The sequence below is a fragment of the Podarcis bocagei genome (genome assembly GCF_964188305.1).
Source record: "Podarcis bocagei genome assembly, chromosome: 6".
Lineage (NCBI taxonomy): Eukaryota > Metazoa > Chordata > Lepidosauria > Squamata > Lacertidae > Podarcis > Podarcis bocagei.
Window position 1 is genome coordinate 100778182 of NC_138130.1, and position 18405 is coordinate 100796586.

At 47.4% G+C, this 18405-nt stretch overlaps 1 protein-coding gene and 1 long non-coding RNA gene across 4 annotated transcripts in view; both read left to right on the forward strand.

The window, feature by feature from the left end:
* Positions 1-18198, forward strand: part of LOC308588845 — a 265934-nt gene extending 247736 nt beyond the window's left edge. For both annotated transcript variants that reach the window (XR_014008922.1, XR_014008923.1), the window contains exon 2: positions 17483-18198. This is a non-coding gene — a long non-coding RNA (uncharacterized lncRNA). The remainder of the gene's footprint in view (positions 1-17482) is intronic.
* SERPINH1 (serpin family H member 1) lies at positions 306-18198 on the forward strand. 2 transcript variants are annotated; one of them, XM_081197427.1, is made up of 6 exons: positions 306-445; positions 4294-4337; positions 11793-12442; positions 13628-13726; positions 15206-15438; positions 16757-18198. In XM_081197427.1, the coding sequence occupies exons 3-6, from the start codon at positions 11815-11817 to the stop codon at positions 17057-17059; spliced, it is 1263 nt and encodes a 420-aa protein (XP_081053553.1). In that variant the 5' UTR covers positions 306-445; positions 4294-4337; positions 11793-11814; the 3' UTR covers positions 17060-18198. The 2 variants fall into 2 exon arrangements, with proteins under 2 accessions (XP_081053553.1, XP_081053552.1); XM_081197426.1 differs by lacking the exon at positions 4294-4337 and having other exon boundaries at positions 324-445.
* Positions 18199-18405: the final 207 nt, after the last annotated feature.

Here is an 18405-nt window from a genome sequence, read left to right on the forward strand (position 1 = left end):
ATGCATAAAATCCATTTTATGCCTTGCCTTTCCACTTAGGACCGGGGTTGAGGTGGTGGGTGGAAGGGAGAACAGCTCACGTTTGCAACGTTTCAAGAAACCCTTCGCTTCTCGTGCCGATCTGCAGCGAGAGCTTGAAGGACGTGGGAGGGAAAAGGAGACAGAGCGACGTCTGTGCGCCTGGGAACTGGACTCTCTATAGGACCCTGCAGGGCCGGGAGGGAGCAGCAGGAGGTGGGGAGAGAGGAGCGCTGCTCGGGACGGGGGCCCCATCCTTTGCTGCAAAGACGCAGCTGGAGAGCGCTTTTTCCTCCCCCCCCCCCCTTACAACTTTCCAGAAGTTTCTCTCGCGGGGTTATATAGCCCCCTCCTCCGGGCCGCCGCGTCGCAGAAAGCGCAAAGAGAAGCCCGGCTTTCCTTCCGCCGCCCGAGCGCCATCTCCGAGGTGAGCGGGGCGCCTTTTGGAGACTTTTTGCGCAACTCTCGGGGAACCCGGCGCAGCTTGCGCGCGCTGCGCCGCTGACGGCTCCGAGTGGCCGCTTACTCGGGAGTAAGCCCCTTGACCTTCAGCGGGACTTCTTCCCAAGGAAGCGCAAAGCTTCCTTAAGGCCGGTTTGGGGAGCTTTCCTTTTTGGCAAGCCTGCCTTGCTTGGGAAAGCGACTCTCCCTTTCCGGACGGCGAGGCGTCCGTTCCCTGCGGGTGGTTCTCTTGCGCGAGCCCCGCTGGGAGAAGCCGTGCCGTCGTGGTCCCGAAGCTTTGGCAGGAGAACGGCCCGCGCCCGGGTGGCCTCCTTAACCCCCGCTTGCCCCAGGCGTGAATTCGGATTAAGCATGGGTGGAGCGGATCTTGGATTTGAACTTCGCAGGGGCGTAGGGGGATCAGTTTCCTCTCCTTTTTGCAAAGCTGCATTCCTTTTGTAGCTGATTCATTTGCTGGCTTTTTGGGGGTGCGCTCAAAAGAAACCCCCTCCGTCGCCACCAGGCGGGACCTTTGAGACACGTCGGTGAGCCGTCGAGCTCTCCTTATTTGGGGAAGGCGGCTTTTTCATGCAACGCCTCCGGTCTCCCCATCCAGGATCACAGAATTGTAGAGTTGGAGGGAACCTTGGGGATCATCTAGTCCAACCCCCTGAAAATACGAATATGCAGCTGTCCCAATCAGGGCTCGAACCTGCAACCTTGGCACTATCAACACCAGGCTCTATCCAAATTGAGTTATCCAGGCTATACAATGAAATGCGTTAGGCGGGGGCTCCTGGCAGTGATGGAGCCAGAGGCCAAGGTTGGTCTAGTCCAGCGGTTCTCAACCTGTGGGTCCCCAGATGTTGTTGGACTACAACTCAAGTGGGGCGCATCTTGCGCTCTAGGATGCGCCTCGCCGTGCGCTCTGCAGGGCGCGCGCAATGCCCGTGCGCCCGCTCTCTTTAGGACCCGTCTTTGGAGAGCGGATGCCGAGAGGGACCCCCGGGATCTCCTGGAGAGCAGGGAGGATCGTGAGATCGCCCTTTTCCTTGTGGGGAGCAGCCGCCTCCGCCCCGTCTCTCTCTCCCTCCTCCAAGCGCTATTCCTGGGCCTTGCGAGCTAGTTGGCTGCAACTTTTGCCGGCAGGATTAAGCCTGCTCCGGTTTCCTCGCGGCTGCTGACTGCATGGAAAGATTGCTGGAGGAAATGTACCCCCGCCCCTCCCGCGGGGAAAAAACAGTAGCAAGGGTGGGGGGAAGGATGCTCCCGATTATACAAGCCTGGCCCCATAGAAGGGATGTTTGTTTGTTTTTGGTGGTAGCGATTTGGGTACTATACTTTGCGTTCAGTGCCTAGATTGGGGGAGGGCGTTCCAGGTTAAATGCTGAGTTATTCCCCACCCCCACCCTGATGCCCAAAGGTCTCAAATGTGGGGTGGAGTGGCAGGCACCCACTAAATATTTGGGGATGGCAGAAGCAGTGGAAAGAGGCAGAGAGGGCGCAAGCTCGCCAGTGCTAAACACATCCCATGAGAGAAGTTTAAGTGCCTTAAAAGGTAGGAATAGACTTGCTTTTGGATCAGACTCAATATCTATATATTTTGAAACCTGTTGCCCTCATCAGTTCCTTGCATGGGAACAAAACAGCTAAAAGCTGCAAGCCCCACTAACTTTGGGGGAGGGGGTAACTTGTCCCCCCAAATGAGAGCAGAATTAGCATCTTGGTCAGTGTGAAGGGTTTGTGGTTTGGAATCTCCAAAAATAATTCCATACAGTTCATCCCTTGTTTGGATGAATAAATACAAAGTAGACAAAGACATTGGATTCTTATCTCATTATACATGACTAAGCCATTTCTCACCTTCTCACCCCTTGCCTTTTCCTGGAAGACCTATTACAGTCGTTAAGAGTCGTCTACAGGCTCATCTCAGCTATCTGCCAATCTCCCATTCCCACCACCCTTCTGAGTAACACCCCTCCCCACCTTCTCACTATATAGAAGGGTCTGGCAACTTCTGTTTCAGTGTATCTGAAGAAGTGTGCATGCACACGAAAGCTCATACCAAGAACTAACTTAGTTGGTCTTTAAGGTGCTACTGGAAGGAATTTTTTTTATTTTTACAAAAGGTAGGTGTTCCAGAATCATAGCAGACAGGCTTATTTCAGGTCCAATGTGGTGTAGTGTGCCTACAATATGAAACGAGAAGTGTAAACCCATCCTCCCTTTTTGCCGTGGGAACCCAGAGTTCCCCCTGATAGGCAAAGCTTGGAAAGGTAAAAGAAAGCCAAGTTCAAAAAGGCGCATTGTGCTCTCTTGTACAACTTACAAAATGTTACCTCTTTGCTAAACTGCAGCCGCTGTGACATAATGGTTTCTTTGCAAACCCAGAATCTGTTTTTTTAACTTTTGAGGGTCGGATCTTTTGGTAACCCGAGAAATACTGTCACGTTTCACGTGCAAACTCTGAAATCCAACGCAGAATGCAAAAATGGTTCTCTTTAAAAATAAGTGTCAGGCCCTCGTGGGAAAGTCTCAACAGCGTAGCAAGGACATTTGGGACAATGGCTTACATTTTGATGGGTGTGTTTTGTACAGCTCTGCATCTCTCTCCCCTCCCCATCCCCGGTCACTCCATTTAAAATGTTTTGCCAAAATAAACCAAATTCCACGAAAGCCCAATTTTTGCGATGCGTACGGATAAACAGTGGGCGATATTTGTCTGAGATGCTTTTTTGACGAGGGTTAATTTGTGCAGACTGCGCCCGGCTTTGGTTTAGATATGGCATACCATTGCTAACTCTCTCGGTGTCTGGTCTTGCCTCGGCTTGCTTACGTGGCGTGTGGGGGCAGCCAGAGACGTAGGAGGGGCTTCATTATGTGTAGCGCTGAGGGAACACTGCAAAGGATGCAGTGTTGATTTTATGTGCTGCCAGAGGTCGATTTGTGCATTTTCCAGCTTGCCCATTCACTTGGGGAAAGTTTTAGCACACTTCTGGAACATGTTACAGATTTCTTTCATTTCTGCCACACCTTTTTAAATGCTCCAAGGAACCTTTTTATGACTGAGTGGAGATTTGAACCCTGGTCTCCCAGGTAACGGCAGCACCAGCCCAGTAGAGGAAAAGCACCAGCATTTTAAGATTCAAGTGCGTAGCAAACACTACAAGCTCTACCCATATTTTGCATTCCACAGCTGGTAGCTAACCGGTTTCCTAAAATGCTTATAATTGCATATTTAACATTCCAAAGCTGGTAGCTAACTAATTTCCTAAAGGGTGGATTGAAAAAAATTGAAATCCCAGGACTGCCAACCCCAGATCTCACAAATTGCTCTCGAAGCACCATCAGTTTGGTTGAGAAAAGGAGGAGGGTTGCTCAGTTAGGGCACCCAAATTCTTTTTCCCCACATATCTATGGTCCCAGGGAGTTCCACAGCTGCTGGCCCCGCCCACCTGGCCCTGAGGCCCCACCCTCTTTCTTGGAAGTCCTGCCCACATTATGCCATGTGGAAGTGGGAGGGGCTATGCAAAACAGCGAGAAGGAGGACCGCCCAGGCATTGGCTTGCAGGCAGGAATTCCAGAGGGGCGGCCGCGTCGCTCTGTGATTGGTCCCCTTCCGATTTCAAAGTCCGCTTGGAACAGTGAGGTCTAGAAAGTTGTTTCTTGCAATTAAAGGAACCACTCCAAACCTCCTAGCTAGCAGCGTCCTCTGATTCCTTCCTGGCCTGCTGACATCTAAACTGTAATTTCTAAAGCATCCTGTTGATCTGTTCTGTGCAAATGTTCTCGGATCCTTGAAGGAACTGCCTGATTTGTCTTGTTTTTTTTCAGAATGAAAAAGCCAAACGTTGACCACACTAAGAGAAAGTTCCAAGGTATCTTTAGAAGAACAACAAAAACTAAACAAAAACTCTCCACACTTGTCACAGCACACATCCAAAATGAAATGACGCCTAAAAGCCAGCACTCTGTCTTGCCCTGAGACAGGGTAACCTGGTCCAGGAAAAACATCCAAAATAGCTAGTTTGGCCCATATAGGGTTGCCATATTTCAAAAAGTAAAAACCAGAATACCCCGAAAATTGTAAAGCTTTTTTGTGGGGGGGGGGAGACTACCAAAATCGTTTTTCTGATGGAAAAAACACCCCAAAAATTGCTTTTTCATTTGAAAGAGCGCTGCCTTTTGCAAAAATAATAATAATAATAATAATAATAATAATAATAATAATTCAACAACCTCCTTGGTCAGGTCACTGCATTGCTCAGTTGCAACTAATGCTTATTTCCCTGTTTAAGCTGAAATCACCTTCTTGAGAGTTAAAACGCTTTTCTTTGCTGGGAACCTAATATAGAGCCTCGGCACCGCCTGCTTTCTGAAAACCTTGTGAGTGGTGGAGCGGCAGGTCTGAAAATAATTGGGCCGTCAGTTCACAACCTGGAGAAGGTCTTAACAGCTCTGCAGACACAGGTGAAGGACAAGCGTAGAAACTTTCCTGTATCTTCCTCCTGGCTGCAGAGCTGTTAATAATAATAATGATGATGATGATGTTTTTTTATTTATACCCCGCCCTCCCTGGCCAGAGCCGGGCTCAGGGCAGCTAACACCAGTAAAATTACAATAAAAACATAAAGAGGGGGGAAACCAATTTAAAATATAAGTTAAAATGCAATTTAAAATGCAGCCTCATTTTAATAGTAGCCCATAGATCAAGACCATAAGGGGAGGGAAACATAAGGGTCAGATTGAGTCCAAACCAAAGGCCAGGCGGAACAGCTCTGTCTTGCAGGCCCTGCGGAAAGATGTCAAGTCCCGCAGAGCCCTAGTCTCTTGTGACAGAGCGTTCCACCACGTCGGGGCCAGTGCTGAAAAGGCCCTGGCCCTAGTCGAGACCAGCCTAACCACCTTGTGACCTGGGACCTCCAAAGTTTTGTCATTTGTGGACCTTAAGGTCCTCCACGGGGCATACTGGGAGAATATGTTGGAGACTGAGAGCTCTGCAGTTGGCAGCTCCAGGCGAGCTCACTCTTAACGTTCTCAGAGACAAGCAGTTTAACCCCAGCAGTCAATTACTTTGCTTCTGTAGCGAAACTTTTTGTCCTCCATTGTTTTTGGACGACATATCCCATCTTCCTTGCTGGCTGCTGGGAGATGGAGTCTACCAGCATCTGGAAGATGTCACCATCCCTGCTCCAGATGTTTCAAATTACAAATCACCATCATCATATTTGGCGCAATCATATAGAGGGACAGAGATTCCCCTATAGTCCCTGTCTGTCGTGTCCAAGCTGCTAACGCTGTTTGCTTAACCGCTGAAGACCAGCTTTTGCTGCAGTTTGAGAGTGTTAGCCCTGTGGACCACAGAGGAGTAAATCTTTGCTGGCCGAAGCTACAGCCGTCATAGGGGATTTGTTACTGCTGAATGTGCCGCTGGAGCATAGCTGCAAAGACACCAGCTGCTCAAGACACATTGGGAAAGACGATGAAACTCTTAAGCTTGGGGTCATGGGTTTGATCCCCATGTTGGGTAATAATAATAATAATAATAATAATAATAATAATAAATTATTTGTACCCTGTCCATCTGGCTGGGTTTCCCCAGCCACTCTGGGTGGCTTCCACAAAGACCAAAAATACACTAATATGTCATACATTAAAAACTTCCCTGAACAGGGCTGCCTTAATAATAAACCCAGCTCTACAGTACTATGAGATCCAGAGTGACCCTCCAGGCCGGCCTTTCTCAACCTGTGGGTCCCCAGATGCTGTTGAACTACAACTCCCATCACCCCTAGCTAGCAAGGCCAGAGCTCAGGGATGATGGGAGTTGTAGTCCAACAACATCTGGGGACCCACAGGCTGAGAACCACTGCTCCAGGCTGTACCTTTCGCAAAGTGGACATTTCAGATCCTGTTCCGCCAGATCTAACCAGGGACTGGTTCTAACCAGATCAGAATATATATAGCAAGAAAGAAGACGTCTGGTTTTAAAAGCCTTTGTGTTTTTTCATCTCCATCCCTGCTCCCTCCCAACCACCGCCACCAAAAAGACCTTTTTTAACTATCTGCATTGCTCGGAACTATAATTTGACCCCACGGTGGAAAGCTGTGCTATTTCCAGGAGTTAATTGCAGAGGGCCTTTTTCCTGCCCGCCTGCCTGCGTGGCTCTTCTCCCCCCCCCCCCTTTCTGCATGGAATGTCCCGGGGGGAGGCGGGGGAAAATGGCTTCTCCCACTTCCTTCGCTTTGGTTTATTCTGCTGCATGAAGAGTACATAGCTCAGACCCCACCCTTGGCACAGTGCCACAGAGCGCAGCTGGATGAGGTCTTGGCTACCTCCCAGATGGGATCAGGGAAGAAAAATTCAGAATTGGGAGCAGAGTGGAAGCTCAAAAAGAGTTTTGTCTGAACTGGCCCTTGCTAATCTGGTGCCTTCCAGGTGTTTTGGAACATCTGGATGTTTTGGACGCTCCTTCCTTTTAAAGCAGAGGTTGGATGCTCATCTGTCATGGATGCTTGACCTGAGATTTCTGCATTGCAGGGGGCTGGACTAGATGACCCCTGGGTCCCTTCTAGCGCTAAGATTCCATGGAGAGCACCAGATTGCTGAAAGGCGGAGTAATAATAATAATAGGTAAAGGTAAAGGACCCCTGACAGATAAGTCCAGTCGCGAACAACTCTGGGATTGCGGCGCTCATCTCGCTTTACAGGCCGAGGGAGCCGGCGTTTGTCCGCAGATGGTTTTTCCGGGTCATGTGGCCAGCAAGACTAAGCCGCTTCTGGCGCAGCGGAAAACCGAAACCAGAGCAGCGCAAATAATAATAATAATATAGTTACACCCCGCCCATCTGGCTGGGTTTCCCCAGCCACTCTGGGCGGCTTCCAACAAGCTATTAAAATACAGTAGTCTGTTAAACATTAAAAGCTTCCCTAAACAGGGCTACCTTCAGATGTCTTCTAAAACGCCGTTTACCTTCCCGCCGCAGTGGTACCTATTTATCTACTTGGCCTGGCGTGCTTTCAAACTGCTAGGTTGGCAGGAGCAGGGACCGAGCAACAGGAGCTCACTCCATTGCGGGGATTTGAACCGCCAATCTTTTGATCGGCAAGCCCAAGAGGCTCAGTGGTTTAGACCACAGCGCCACCTGCGTCCCTGTAGTAGTAGTAGTAGTAATAATAATAATAATAATAATAATAATAATAATAATAATAGTGATGGATAAATAGTATTATTTAGGGCACTTTTTGAAATCCGAAGAGAAACATTGAATAAAGCTGAACACTGGAATATTTGCAACAGGTAGAAAGTGCTTCTTCACACAGTGCAAAGTTCAGCTATAGAATTTGCTCCAGCCAGATGTCATAATGGCCACCGACTCAAGAGGGCTTTAAAAGAGAGTTAGACAGATGGAAAGAAGATAAAGTCCTGACCAGAGAAGAATGGCAGATGGAGTTGATGGATTATGCAGAAATGGCAAAAATGAAGAATCAGAAATCAGGAAGACCCAGATTTTAATAAGGAATGGGGGGAAATTTATAATTTACCTTAAAAACCACTGTAAACCATTAAAATCGTTAGTAGGATTGGAATAACACTTGTAGTTTAATGGTGAATTTTGGACACAATGGAGAGGTAAAAGATTTGGATTATCCTAAAAGATGCAGGAGGAAATGATTAACAACAGGACCCACAAAGGTCAAAGAGAGAAGTCTATGAGATTCTTTGGAATCTCGTTTTTATGTTTGATGTTGTGATTGTAAAACTGTAATTTGAAAAACCAAATGAATAAATTAAAATAAAATAGGGTCAGGCAAATTCACAGAGGGTCTCGGTGGCTACTGGCCACGAAGGCTGTGCCTTGCCTTCGCAGTTTGAGGCAGCAATGCTTATGAGGAAACCATAGGAGAATCGAGGGCTTTTGTGCTCAAATCCTGTTCGCTGGCTTCCCACAGATGAGTCCCTGGCCTGATCCAGCCAGCTCTTTTTATGCTCTTTTGGCTTTGTGTTCCCGTTCGGAAACTACTTTTTAACCTCTCTTGAATGAGAAAAAGGACAACGTCCCAGTAGTGGCAGCAGCTCTGTGCATTGATTCGACCCTCCGGTTTGGCAAAAGGACATTTTCCTCCCCAGTGGGAATATCTGGGATTAAGGCTTCTTCAACAGGCAGTTGCTACTATTAATACTGCACCATCGAGGCACTTAGCCAATTCGGACAAATCCAAAGCATTTAACAACCTGTTCCAGCCTTCCTTAAAGCTGGTGTCCTCATGTCGCTGGACTCCAAGTCCCATCGGCCTCACCTGGCCTCACGAGTGGTCGTAGATTATGGGATGTAGCCGGAGATTGGATTTGGGACAGATGTGGTACAGATGTTTTAGTGGGAACATTCAGTTAGCCCTGATGTGGAGTCACAAGAGAATCTCCTACCTCTGGGAGAGGCTGCCCGTTGCTTTGTTGCCTGAGTCTGTGCTCTGGGATTAAAGTAAATAATTAACACCATTCAGCCAGAAGTACCGTATTTTTCGCTCTATAGACGCACCAGACCACAAGACGCACCAAGTTTTTGGAGGAGGAAAACAAGAAAAAAAATATTCTGAATCTCAGAAGTCAGAACAGCAAGAGGGATCGCTGCGCAGTGAAAGCAGCAATCCCTCTTGCTGTTCTGGCTTCTGGGATAGCTGCGCAGCCTGCATTCGCTCCATAAGACGCACACACATTCCCCCTTACTTTTTAGGAGGGAAAAAGTGAGTCTTATAGAGCAAAAAATACGGTATTTCCCAGAATAACGGCTGGTGCAGAAATTTTTTTAATTTTTAATTTTTTTGCATGCTGAAACGAAGCTTTTTCAGGTGCAGGGAGAGTAGTGGATACATCACATTTTTAATTAATGGGAGGAATAAGATTGTGATACGATTTTTTTGGGTGGGGGACAACCATTAAATACTCAAACTTTCTCAGAATCCGAAAGCTCCCTCTGGTGGGTCCTACAAGGAAGTGCAAATAGCTGCATGTTGACATTTGGAGATTGCAACCGATTTCTGTCCTTTTCCTCCACAGCATGCAGGACTTTGCAAACCTCCTTCATATTCCTCCTTTTATCTAACCTGATGGCCCTAAATACTTGCAGGGATGGTGAACCAGTGGCCCTTTAAATATGGTTGGACTACAACTCCCATCATCCATAGCCATTAGACATGCCTGATGGGAACTGGAGTTCAACTCGATTCCTTGGCAGGGACGTGTCCTCGTTTTGCACCTCTTACTATTTACTGGCCAAAGGTGATTTGCAGCAGCTTGTAACCAACCAAACAAAAACCCACATTGGGACAAAAAAGGCCCCCTTGAAACAATACATTAAAAACACCCCAGCTACTTTTCCACCACCGTTTTGAGATGAGGAGACCAGAACCACATGCTGCATTCCAGATACAGCTTTACACTGAGCCGCGCTGCTGATTCATGGACCTCTATATTGTCAACTCGTGGCTGGCAGCAGCAGCAGCTCTCCAGGATTTCAGACGGGACATTCCCATCCCTAGCAGGAGATGCCGGGGATGGAACCGTGGACCTTCTGCATGCAGGGCAGGTGTCCTGTTGTCTTGCCAAATGCAAGGTGGTTCTTTTTAATGAGATTCAGGAGCAATACAAGCACAAGCGAGTGAGAAGATTAAAGATTCTGTTCTGAACAGCAAGCATTATATACATTACCAAGCAAGCACTTTGATCTGCCACTGGGAAGCCCTTGAGAAGTGGTGAATCGATCTGCCAGGTGGTCTTTGTTTGCACGGCCCTGCGGCCATCAGTCCATGTGCAAGCTTCTCAGAACTATGTCCCAAAACCATCTGATTTATAGATTATTGATAGCTAGCCTGTATGGCTTGTCCAACTGCCTAGATGCAGTTTATTTTTATTTTTTTTTAAAAAAATTAAATTTTATTTCCTCAACACATAACAACAACAAAAAGACATATTCCACCATAATAAGAATACCATCAGTCGCACATTACATAAAGAATTCATATAAATTCCATGATCCATGAACGGTAATGATCTCTTCCTTTTAAATCCGACTTCCCATCTACTCCATAAATCTAATTACCATTCTTTGCTGCCAATACATGTTATTGCTATCATCTCAAATCAGTTCAAAATGTATTATACCATATACCTAATGAACGATATTGCTGGTATTCAAATGCCGCAATGGATTTTAAGTCAGTATTATTAATTTTCAAATATATTTTAAATGCTTCCTATTTTGAAATAAATCCTTTCCTTAATAAAATAAAATAAAATTTTATTTAATTTTCCAGATAGGCTGTCTAACTCAGCATAGTCAATCATTTTTTGGACCCACTCTTGTCTTGAGGGAGCTTTTTTACTTTCCCACATTGTGGCTATAAGAACCCTCCCTGCCACCGTTGCATAGAGAAAGATATCCTGAAATTGATTAGGAAAGTCCACATCAATCATACCCAGTCAATATGCCTCTGGTTTGAAGTTTATTCATTCGTCACTACGTGCAGGTTGTTCATTCGTCACCCTCTTCCCAATGCTTGTACATCAAAGAAGGTCAAAAGGTAGCCAACATTATCGCTTCTTCCTTCCACCAGATGACACATTAAGGGCTACTCTCAGCCATCAAAGAGCAGAACAAGCGATGTTGTTGTTTAGTCATCTAGTCATGTCCGACTCTTCGTGACCCCATGGACCAGAGCACGCCAGGCACTCCTGTCTACCACAGCCTCCCGCAGTTTGGTCAAACTCGTGCTGGTAGCTTCGAGAACACTGTCCAACCATCTCATCCTCTGTCGTCCTCTTCTCCTTGTGCCCTCCATCTTCCCCAACATCAGGGTCTTTTCCAGGGAGTCTTCTCATGAGGTGGCCAAAGTACTGGAGCCTCAGCTTCAGGATCTGTCCTTCCAGTGAGCACTCAGGGCTGATTTCCTTCAGAATGGATAATTTTGATCTTCTTGCAGTCCATGGGACTCTCAAGAGTCTCCTCCGGCACCATAATTCAAATGCATCCATTCTTCGGCAATCAGCCTTCTTTATGGTCCAGCTCTCACTTCCATACATCACTGCTGGGAAAACCATAGCTTTAACAAGAGATAGAGGGGAAGTAAACACAGGCAGGAAGAAAAGACCATGTCAGGTCACTAAACTCCTTGATTGCCCCTACACTTGCCACTAAGCAACATCCCTTCCCTACATAGGCCCTTCCAGCGCTGGTGGTTTTCTTTACCCATAGAATACATCTCCTGGTTGGAGAAGGAACAGGGAAACGGGACTGCTCAGCCTCGCTGATCCTTGCCTTCTGTTTCCTTGCAGGCTCAGCTGGTTCCCAGCGTCCATGGCAGCCACCATGTGGATGATCCGACTCCTTGCGCTCTGCGCCTTGGTCCTTGCCGTTCCCCCGGAGGACAAGAAGAAGAGCGAGAAGAAGGCTTCTTCCGGAGACAAGCTGAGCGACAAGGCAGCCACCTTGGCTGACCGCAGCGCCACCCTGGCCTTCAACCTCTACCACGCCATGGCCAAGGAGAAGAACATGGAGAACATCTTGGTGTCTCCGGTGGTGGTGGCGTCTTCTCTCGGGCTGGTGTCCCTGGGCGGCAAGGCCACCACGGCCTCACAGGCCAAGGCGCTGCTCAGCGCCGACAAGCTGAACGACGACTACGTCCACAGTGGCCTCTCGGAGCTCCTGAGCGAGGTCAGCAACTCCACGGCCCGCAACGTCACCTGGAAGATGGGCAGCCGCCTATATGGCCCCAGCTCCATCAGCTTCGCCGACGACTTCGTCAAGAGCAGCAAGAAGCACTACAACTACGAGCACTCCAAGATCAACTTCCGGGACAAGCGTAGCGCCCTCAAGTCCATCAACGAGTGGGCCTCCCAGACCACCGACGGCAAGCTGCCCGAGGTCACTAAGGATGTGGAGAAGACGGACGGAGCCTTCATCGTCAACGCCATGTTCTTCAAACGTAAGTGGAAGCCGGCGGGGAGGGTGGTTTTGGGGTGCAAGCCCTGAGGTCTTGCTGAGCATGTGGGGTCCAGATAGGAGTGGTGGAATTGTTCAGCCAGCAGGAAGAGCCCCACTGGATGAAACCAAGGGTTTCTGAAATGGAAAACGAGCGAGGTCCCAAACAAAGAAGAATGACCACTCAAGTTGGCAGAATATGTGCAGCTCGCAGACTTAACGTATAGAATAAGAGAACGAGAACAACATGCGCTTAGAGAAGGTTGGAAAATGTTTATTGAATATATGGGAAATAATGACGTACAGCTGAAAACGCTGGCGGCGTTAAGATCACCGAAATAATATAAATAAAATGGAAGATATAGTGAAAGTATCAGCAACAGAGGAATATCAATCAATTGGTAAAGGGCTGTAATGAGAGATTGGCAATACAGTGGTACCTCGGGTTACATACGCTTCAGGTTACAGACTCCACTAGCCCAGAAATAGTACCTCAGGTTAAGAACTTTGCTTCAGGATGAGAACCGAAATCGTGCTCCAGCAGCGGGAGGCCCCATTAGCTAAAGTGGTGCTTCAGGTTAAGAACGGTTTCAGGTTAAGAACGGACCTCCGGAATGAATTAAGTACTTAACCTGAGGTACCACTGTACTCTCAGTGTGGGCTTTGGGCACAAGCAAGAACGAGACGTCAACAGTGTGGTGGCAATTGGTTCCTTTTAGGGGAAAGGAGTTGCATAACTGTGGGTGCACAGAGAAGGCCCTGTTCTGAGTCACCATTCAGTGAGCAACACCTATTGTTGAAAGGGCATCCATTCAGGGTGCAAGCTGGCTGGCCCGGGGAGAGGCACTCAGATAAATACCTCAATCCCAAGCTTCTAAGGGCTTTGTATATTAATATCAGCACCCTGGATTTGGCCTGCTTATGTAAAGACGGCACAGAATAAATAGTGTTAAATAGCATTGCCTGCAAGTGCCAGTCAAAATGCCGGCAGCTGTGTTTTGTGCAAGTTCCTTGCTTCTGGGTTTGGCTTCTTGAAAGGCCTGAAACCGCAGCTACAAAGCAAGAACCAGCTGTGTGTTCTTTGAATTGTGGCCGGGGGGGCACGCGCAATTGAATCAGATGCGTGAGATACAGCAAACTGGTCCGTCCTGCTGTTAACCGGCCTTGCTTCATCTCTTTGCTTCCACAGCTCACTGGGACGAAAGGTTCCATCACAAGATGGTGGACAATCGTGGCTTTATGGTGACGCGTTCCTACACGGTTGGCATTCCCATGATGCACCGCACCGGTAAGAGAGCCTGGAAAAGGTGCCCGGCCTCATTCTTGGCTGGAAAAGCTTCCGTTTTAGGCTGCTAACACTTTCCAGGACATGGCCCCCTTCGCCTCTGCGTGGCTCCATCCTTATTTCAGACTTCGTGGTATATCAGTATTTTTGGTGATACTTCATAGCCAAGTAAGATGGAATGTAGGGTCCCTCCAGATGGGTGTTTTGTGGGTATCTTCTACAACATGCCATCGATGCAGTCATAGTCTTTGTCTTCTTTGGCTATCCCTCATAGCCGAGTAAGATTGTCTTCCATAGACACAATATTAACAGTGAGTCCATAAGTGACTGTGGAGGCCAATTTTGGATCCGCACATCTTTCCACAGTGGGGACACAGGTTTCCGGGCGGGAGTTGATGACAGTGTGGATTTGCCAAGCATGCCTTCCTCTTAGCACGTTTCTCCCATTTGTCCTGTGTTCAAGTGTCTTCAAAGTCCATGACACCTTTGGTAGATTGTTCTCCAACTGGAGTGCTCGCAGGCCAGTGTTTCCCAGTTGTCGGTGTTTATACTGCATTTTTTGAGAGAGTCTTTAAACCTCTCTTGTTGATCACCAGCATTAAGCTTTCCATTTTTAAGTTCAAAATAGAGTAGCTGCTTTGGAAGACTATCATCAGGCATCCGCACAACATGACCAGTCCAGCGAAGTTGATGTTGAAGAATCATTGCTTCAACACTGGTCATATTTGCTTCTTCCAGTACCCTGGCATTAGTTCGCCTGTCTTCCCAGGTGATGTGTAATTTTTTAAGGAGACACCGTGGATGGAATCTTTCAAGGAGTTGGAGATGGCGTTTATAAGTGGTTTACATTGTGATGTTTAGCTGGTGATCTATCACGATGTTGAAAAACAGACATTGGCCAGCCCTAATTCTGATCCTAAGTGGCATGACTGCTCTTTAGTTGCTTAATTTTTTCCCTTGTTCTCGGCACTGTTTTGCCTTGCCTCCATAAAGGTAAAGGTAAAGGGACCCCTGACCATTAGGTCCAGTCATGGACGACTCTGGGGTTGCGGCGCTCATCTCGCTTTATTGGCCGAGGGAGCCGGTGTACAGCTTCCGGGCATGTGGCCAGCATGACTAAGCCGCTTCTGGCGAACCAGAGCAGCGCACGGAAACACCGTTTACCTTCCCGCTGGAGCGGTACCTATTTATCTACTTGCACTGGTGTGCTTTCGAACTGCTAGGTTGGCAGGAGCAGGGACCGAGCAACGGGAGCTCACCCCGTCACGGGTATTTGAACCGCCGACCTTCTGATTGGCAAGCCCTGGGCTCTGTGGTTTAACCCACAGCGCCACCCGTGTCCCTTGCCTTGCCTCCATAGAAACCCCTATAAAAATTGTTGCCAGAAAAGAATAGTGCAATCTGCATTGATGTGCCGCTGCGCACTTGCCTGCTTTGCCTGTCTCCCTGCAGCCGCTGACTCATTCCCCCTTGTTTCCGCAGGGCTGTACAACTATTTCAATGACGAGGCGGAGAACCTGCAGATGGTGGAGATTCCTCTGGCGCACAAGCTGTCCAGCATGATCTTCATCATGCCCAACCATGTGGAGCCGCTGGAGAGGCTAGAGAAGCTGTTGACCCGGGAACAGCTGAAGGTCTGGCTGGGGAAGATGAAGCAGCGAGCCGTCGCCATCTCCCTGCCCAAGGTCAGCCTGGAAGTCAGCCACGATCTGCACGTGAGTACCACCATTGCATTGCATTTCGCTTTTCGTTTGTACACTACTAGAATCAAAGGAATTTCTCTCTGTATGCGACTACTGCCATGAGGAGGGTACTTGATGCCTCCAAATGGCATATGAAAGAAGAGTGGAAGTTGAAATGGATGGGAGTACAGTGGTACCTCGGGTTACATACGCTTCCAGGTTACAGACTCCGCTAACCCAGAAATAGTACCTCGGGTTAAGAACTTCGCTTCAGGATGAGAACAGAAATCGTGCAACGGCGGCAGAAGTTGGAGGCCCCATTAGCTAAAGTAGTGCTTCAGGTTAAGAACAGTTTCAGGTTAAGAACGGACCTCCGGAACGAATTAAGTATGTAACCAGAGGTACCACTGTATGGCGAATTTGCAAGTTAAACTCATAAAACTGGAGGACAAGACGAGACAGCCTTCAAGGAGGATTGGAAAACATTTGTAGATTATATAACAGCCGTACCTTGGTTTTCGGAGCGGCTTTCGAGGAAGCTTCTGCAGCCAATCAGAAGCCGTGCTTTGGTTTCGGAAGTCGAACGGACTTCTGGAGCAGATTCCGTTCGACTTCCAAGGTACGACTCTGACACTCTCTCTCTCTCTCTCTCTCTCTCTCTCTCTCTCTCTGTGTGTGTGTGTGTGTGTGTGTGTTAAAATGCTAGCAGATTTGGAGTAAGCTCATCAGTAAAAGTTACTCTGAGAATATGGTGGAGGAAAGAAGGTCTCAAATAATTATAATATGCAGCAGTAATAGATAATTTGAGGAAACCATGGAAGGGTGGAAGGGAAGTCGATTACCAAGGGAATGTGTATTGCAAAATGTTTGACTAATTGCATTGTTTTCAAATATATATATATTATAATTTGTATACCACCTTTGTATGTTACTATGCACAAGGTGGTTTGTAAGCTGAGGAAACGATGAATCAGACAGGAAAGATCACAAATAAGAGTCCGATCCAATACAAAAAAAAAGTCACAGTAACAACAGGTCAAATACAGTGGTACCTTGCTTTGAGAACAGCTTAGTTTATGAACAACTTGGACTAAGAAAGCTGCAAACCCAGAAGTAGGTGTTTTGGTTTGTGAACTTTGCCTTGGAAGCAGAACATGTTCCGCTCCTGTTAAGTGTGTTCCATGTGTAAATTGAGCCCCCCGTTGCTATAGGAAAGCACACCTTGGTTTAACAACGCTTTGGTTTAAGAACGGACTTCTGGAATGGATTAAGTTCATAATCCGAGGTACCACTGTAAAGCAATATTCAACAATCCATTAGAATATAATATATATGTGCCCTCGTTTTCCAGAAACACTTGGCTGATCTTGGCCTTACAGAAGCCGTCGACAAAAACAAGGCTGACCTTTCTAAGATTTCGGGCAAGAAGGATCTCTACCTCTCCAACGTCTTCCACGCTGCGGCCCTGGAGTGGGACACGGAGGGGAACCCCTTTGAAGGGGACATCTACGCCCGGGAAGAGATGAAAAACCCAAAGCTCTTCTACGCAGATCACCCATTCTTCTTCCTGATCAAAGACAATAAGACCAACTCCATCCTTTTCATTGGCCGACTAGTGAGGCCCAAAGGAGACAAGATGCGTGATGAATTGTAGTGTGTGAGCCCAAATATGCCATTCGTGTTGTGTTTTATTTTTTTTTTAATGGGGGGAATATGGTTTATCTTCTACAAACTGGTGCACCCATGCCATTAACTCACTAAAAAATATTGGAGGTCGTAAAGCAGCGGGGAGTTTGGGTCAGGGAGCCATCCCCACGAGAAACCACTTTTTGACGCTTTACACCTTATCCTCTTAAGACCTGCCCTGGCACCAAAAGGGGGAAACAGCTCCCAAATTTCGTTGTTCATGAGCATATCCCTATCAGGGTGGCATCCATTGCCCGGCGAGAGATCCTTTTAATTTGTAGGTGTCTTTGCTGCTGTTGAATGTGAAACAGGGGTACAACCAGCTACACGCAATATTTGATCACTAATAGGTGAAATTCTGAGTTCGTACCCGTTACTTATAAGACCCAAGTAGTCATTGGGAGGGGTGAATTAAAAGGATTTCTCATTAGTGCATCCTTTTGTCAGCTGAAAAGCCCACTTTGTTTTTAGTTGGGACATTTTCTGAAGTGGAAAAAAAGATTCCGGTTGTGATGGGTTACATAAAAAACCACTCTGGTTCCCAGTTGTGTTTCCAGACAACCACGTCCCTCTCAACTCCTGTAATGTCCCCTTAGTAACTAACTGGTGCTTTTCCTCCTAAGAGGCTACATCCATCATTGAAGGAACGAGCAGCTGAAGCTTGCATTGGCGATGGGTGCCTTATCTTTTTACCTTAACCTTGCCATTTCTTTTTCTCCCTTTGTGCTGAGGCTCCCCACTGTTAACATTCCCTTTTACCGGAGTTAACGTTGGCAACTCTTGGCCCTTCTTAACAGCATTCGCGTAGTAAGGCAAGGAAGCATTTAGGGTGCCAAAAAAGATAGAATGCCAAGAATAAACCCAGAGGGTGGGCGCAGGGCAATGGACACAAAACATGGGCCTTACAGTGAACAATTCACACACTGAATCCTGGTGCTATTATACACTTTGGGAAGAGGGTCTGGGTGGGGAAGAGAACAGGGCAAAGCGCAATTGTGAGATGATTGATTTGTGTTATGTGAATGCAAGTATCAGATGCCTTTATTTTCTATGGTCGCACAAAACCTTTGTCGTACGATTTTTTTGCAATAAAATATTTTTCGGTGACTCGTCCTAAAACCCTTGAATTTAGCAGGAGGGTGGCTCTTGCCATATGCATAAGTCATCAAACTCTCGAGGCTTGCAGGTCCTACGAGATTTCCAACACAGGCCACATATTTCCCATATTTCTGACAGATCTATGAATACTGTGTGTTGATGCAGTTTATTCTTCTTCGGCGACCACTTGTAGCCGAGTAAGAGTGTCTTCCATAA

What these genes read in the sequence shown, in the direction of transcription:
- SERPINH1 (XM_081197427.1), top strand. Translation starts at nt 11,815, where the DNA reads ATGGCAGCCACCATGTGGATGATCCGACTCCTTGCGCTCTGCGCCTTG. An exon ending in TCCCATGATGCACCGCACCG is followed by an intron (nt 13,727 to 15,205) that starts GTAAGAGAGCCT and finishes TTGTTTCCGCAG; the next exon opens with GGCTGTACAACTATTTCAAT. An exon ending in AAGTCAGCCACGATCTGCAC is followed by an intron (nt 15,439 to 16,756) that starts GTGAGTACCACC and finishes CTCGTTTTCCAG; the next exon opens with AAACACTTGGCTGATCTTGG.